Source organism: Coptis chinensis, chromosome 6 (assembly GCF_015680905.1).
Source record: "Coptis chinensis isolate HL-2020 chromosome 6, ASM1568090v1, whole genome shotgun sequence".
NCBI lineage: Eukaryota > Viridiplantae > Streptophyta > Magnoliopsida > Ranunculales > Ranunculaceae > Coptis > Coptis chinensis.
The window spans coordinates 12,339,785-12,345,023 of NC_141461.1; the positions used below are offsets into that span (position 1 = coordinate 12,339,785).

Genomic DNA, 5,239 nt, shown 5'->3' on the forward strand with positions numbered 1-5,239 from the left:
ACAATGTCTCCTCTCACATATTTCTTCCTTTCTTTAGTTGCTTTCATGGTTATCTCCGAATGGTCTCACTAGTCGGATTGTCCTACCAGTGAGTATTCAGACGAAAAAACAGACAAAGAAGAAAAAGAAAAAGAATGGCTTCGAAACCCGTACTGTTATGAAAAGGGTAATGACGAAGCAGATGAAGATGAGGATGAAGATTGATGCTCTGTTTTAATGTTCTATTTTATTTTCCTAATGTTAATGTTATGTTTACCTTTAAAAAGTTTGAATAATAAAACAGCTTCATCAAGTGAAGACCGGATTGCCTAAATGTTCCTAATAACGTTTCTAATATGTCTCATTATATTCTTTTATTTTCCTAATGTTCCTAATTATTATGTTCTCATTGCCCTATTTAGTTTTTGGTTTTGGTTTTTGGGAGTGAGGAGAGAAAAAGAGTGAGGGATTGAGGAATTGAAGGAGTGAATTGAGAAGAGATTCGTACGTTATAGCGTCTGGAGTGTACAGACGGCAGAGTTTATGTCGTCTGTTGCAATTTAACGTACAGACGGTAGAAACTCCGCCATCTATCTCCCGAACTTAACAGCTACTAAAAAGTGTGATTGGAATGGTTTTTTTGTTTTGGATCCAAGCACATACATGTGCGTTATCATTGGATTAGAGAAGTACTCAAAGACAAACATTTGTGTATTGAGAAGATCCATACCGACAAGAACGGGTTAGATATGATGACGAAAGTCTTACCGAAAGATAAGTTTGATGTTTGTTGTGCTACCGCTGGAATGGTAGCACACTCCTCCTGTTTATTTGGAAATTGCATGGAGGTAGCCCCCCTCACTGTTCAGGAGGGAGAGATTGTTGGAGTTACATGGCCCACAATTTCACCCACAAGACAAACTAGTACCTAATTTTTTGTGGATATGTCTAACAAACCATGAAGATCACCTCCACAAAATTTCAGCTCATTTGATGATGTTTAACAATGTCAAAAGATAGTTGCAAAATCGAAAAATCTGGGCCGTTAAAAAAAATTAAAGATGTCAACAATTTTTAAATAGGTTAGAGATTTCCAAATGAGCTTTATTTTTGTGGAAAATCTATCCATAGTTAAGAGATCATATCCACAACATATTAACTTTTAACTAATCTTGTAAAGGGCGTGGTATAAACCATGGTAAACAGATCCTTCCCCAGCCGCTTTGTTCGACTGGATGTCCTCGGCTGTAGAGTCATCTTTCTTGGAACCAGACAAAAGTAGGTGTGTAGAGCAGCTTGACCTACTTCCTCTACTCCTCGTAATATGTCCCTCATTTGGTTCATCTCCTTTGTCCAAATTCTGATCTATACTCTATCTCTTTGACCAATCGGTACTATAGCCCATCCGAGGTTTAGGCAATTCTGCTCGTCCACTTGGCCCATGGGGGTATCCCTTTCCTGGCCCATCACTCCTGTCATGTCATTTATCTCCGACCTCCTTTCTATTCCCATGTCTGGACCAGGGCCCAATACTCCATGCCCATCTCGTCCATCCTTGTTTAGATCGAGCCCATGCCTTATTGTAACCGTTGGGGATCCATCCATCTGGTTATATATGTTGGAGACATGTCCAGCTGGTTTATATCCGTTGTAGTATCCGTTATACCTATCTCATGGGTCCCAGTCGTGATATATGCATTTGAGTCATTTTGTTTGTCTCTATTTGCAGGTGTCCCCCTGACATGGATTTCTGTCATCTTTCTTGTCTTGCTCGTGCATTGTACCCCCTACCACCGTGAGATGAGGTTGTCAGTGTCTTCTCGAACCTGGGTTTCTGTGGTGTGCCAGCTATAGTAACGGTTTGTTTGCCTGAATATGCTATACCATTGAAAAATTTATTAGCTTTCCTCGGGCTTGTGAAGAAAGGTTTAATATCCTTTGGTGAGCCTCCACATTTTGATATGTCGTATCTATGATGTGCTCTGATCCGACATGTATATTGATCGTGCCCAATGACTCCACAAAAGTAGCAAAAGATATTTAGTTTTTCATATTTGAATCTTACCTCAAAGATATCTCCTGTTTCCAGTTTAACCTTCTGATCTTTGGACAATCTTTCCTTTATGTCCATCTTGACTCTAACTCTAGCCACTGGTTGGTTAAAATCCGGAGGGCATGAGAGATCAGTTTCATACACCATCCCTAGATCAGCTCCTATCTTCCATACATTTGCTTTATTTATACGTGTCTTTGGAAGATCCCAAATCTGAACCCAAAATTTCACAAAATCGAAGTTGTACTCATCCATCTTGCTAGTGCCAATCCATTCATTGACTGAGAAAAATGTGCCCATATATTATCCATGGATCGTTTTCCAGCACATGTTTCCTTTTTGTCTCCTCTTCAAACGTGATATGAACATGCTCCCTGTCTATCAACTCCAGACAGACTTCTCCAACATTATGAGATTTCCTCATGTGATTTTGAGGCAAGTGTAATGCCCTCCTTTTAACAACTAGAGAGTATGAGATTACCCTTCTTCTTACGTGCTCTTGAAGCAAGTAATGCCCTCATTTAACACCTATATGGTTAACAAGATTGAATACAGATCAGCTGACTGTGAGTACTGTCTAAAATGTAGACGGCTTTTTCATTCCAATAATTTCAGAAGAAATCCTGTAATTTTATTGATAATTGCAGTGTATGAAAAAGATGACGTGCATACTTTTTAGACCACTCCGAACCAGCTGAACCTTGCTCGACCAGTGGTTACACACAGGGATCTTACTGCTCGTTGATTGTCCCACAGTTTCAGCTTAAAGGAATTGTTCAAACTTGTCAGGTACCACAATCCTTTGGGTTTGCAGTACCTAAAGCAACATTCATCACTAATGAGTAATGAGTAATTAAAACATCTTGGAATCCGGCCCTCGTTAGATCCTTTGGCCAAGTAAAATAATATTTCAATAAGGCAAAAGAAGAATGCAGAACATATAGAATTACACATGAAATCTAACAGTAACATACTACACATAAAAGCAGAGGAATTGCATACTTATATACAGGAGGCTATAACATCCGCAATCCCAACGTGCCTTGATAACGATTTTTTTTTTTTTTTTTTTGCTGGACCCAAGTAACTTCTGGGCTGCCTACGTACCATGGAGGGGACACATGGAGTCTAACCCCACTTATAGGATCAAGCACACGTAGTTCTTCAATGTTTCATTTGATGTTTCCGGTTACATTAGATTATTACATAACACAATGCCATCTCTCTGGAATTCTTAGTTTCGGTCTTACAAAGTTGCCGCTGATGAAGCCTTCCACCATGAGTTTGTAGGCCTCCTCGGTTAAACGAATCCCATCCCAGTGAACATGCTTGGTTGGATCAGAGCAAACTGGAACGCCTTCAGCACCGCACATCCTTGATGAATCAAAATTGTATGATCCTCCATTCCCGCAACAAGCTTTCCTCAAGGAGCTCTTTTGGAAGCCTAGAACAGCACGGTTTGCGAAGGAGAGCAATGAATGCGTCGTAATAGCTAGCATACACAATGTGAACACGAGGGTGCTCAAACCTGAGCTCGGTTAAGGCCTGCTCAAGGTGATTATTGTGAAGCCTTGCAAAGTTATTATAGCCTTCTCGGCACTTATTCTTGTCGTAGTTCCTTCTATCATCACTGGGGAACATTGTCAGGTAGCTAGGCAGGCATCCCATTGGCAAACTTCCAGGGACTATCAGGTTAACAGCCCCCATATGGATGAGTCTCTTCAAAGCATCCTTAATAGTCTGCACGACTTCAGGCACATAACCAACAACCTCGTTCATGGTTTTCCCTTGAAAGAAAGCATAATTATAATCATTGGCCCCAATCTGCCCCACCAAGAAGATAGACTTCTTTAACTTCTGACGACAGTCTGCAACATAAAGAAAATAATGATCAATACTATGAATGTGTGACATAATAAGAGGAAATAGTTGGCTAAAATAGGATGAAATTAATCTTTGGGTCATATATGCTTACCTGGAGGTGATGAACATAGTGCATCAAGATGGGTCTGGAACCAATCAATTTGTGTGTGAAGAGAATTGTTGGCTGGCGACAATGTAATGTTGTTCTTCGTGAAAAAGGTTGAGTCCAGAGCAGTAGCACCCCGTACAGCAAAGTTCACTCCATAATCTAATTTAGTGCCTTCCTCATATGGATCGAGGGGAAGATGAAAAGCATAAGCTGTATAACAAACGAAGATTGCCAATTGTTAGAAATTGGACATGGAACTCGAAAAGTAGGCCTTATGAGTACTGGAGTAAAAACACTAAAGGAATTATCGGTGTGTAATTCATCAAGTTTTCTTATGTCTAATCCAACTAACTGAACTATCCAATTATAGCATAGGTATATATATATAATTATATATTCATATATATTGAAAAGAGTAAACGTCCGCAGAAAATTGTGGTTTAGACGTTCAGTATATAGGCAAGAAGTTGCATGCAAAGTGTTCCAAGAACAAAACAAGAACTATATAATCATGATAACAAGGAACAAGAATAATAAAAGAAAGATTCTAGGCGTAAAAGAAACCTGCAAGAAACATGAATTTTCGTTTCTCAACGTACCTAAGTAGTCCACAACTTGTTGTAACCCTTGATCAGATGAACTGCTTCGACCATCCTTAAAATCAAGAAGCGATGAAGAATCACCAAAGCTGTATATTGAACGGAAGGGACATCCTTTAACTTGAGCAACTTGATCAACATTACCCGAACCTAGCGATACTAGGGAAAGAAATACCAATGAGAACATCATGAAAGAACTTGTGTTGTTCCTACGAAAACCCATTCTTCTTGAATATTATTGAGAGAGAGAATCAGAAAGAACGTAACGAAATCTCAATGATCAAAGTTGGTATTGCTGCGTTGTGTTGAGTTGGGTGAATTCTCATTATATACTGGAGGTTCGCTTAACGTTCACGTCACTTGAATTCGAGACAATTCGATACAAACTAGTACTAACCATGCAGCCCGACCCACCCATGTCGGGCCTGCTATTTTAAAACTTAGTATGTCTGGGCTGTTAATTTTTAGGCTAAAGTATTTTGGTTGATGAAATTACTGCAAAAACACATTTGTATAATGAACATGCTATAACAATTTATCGTTGTTTGACAGTTCGAATTATTCAGAATTTCAAACAGAAAGTGGGGCCAAATGCATCTTTTCATTAGAAGAGAGTCACTTTTTACGTGCTTAATA

General features: G+C 39.3%; 1 protein-coding gene across 1 annotated transcript; it reads right to left on the reverse strand.

Moving 5' to 3' along the window:
- Positions 1-2,895: 2,895 nt before the first annotated feature.
- LOC147491498 (GDSL esterase/lipase At5g03980-like) lies at positions 2,896-4,891 on the reverse strand. Its single transcript, XM_086566144.1, has 3 exons — positions 4,604-4,891; positions 4,008-4,214; positions 2,896-3,900 (listed from the first exon to the last, which is right to left on the reverse strand). Exons 1-3 carry the CDS (start codon positions 4,824-4,826, stop codon positions 3,416-3,418), a joined length of 915 nt encoding a protein of 304 aa, XP_086422270.1. The 5' UTR covers positions 4,827-4,891; the 3' UTR covers positions 2,896-3,415.
- Between the last annotated feature and the right edge of the window lie 348 nt (positions 4,892-5,239).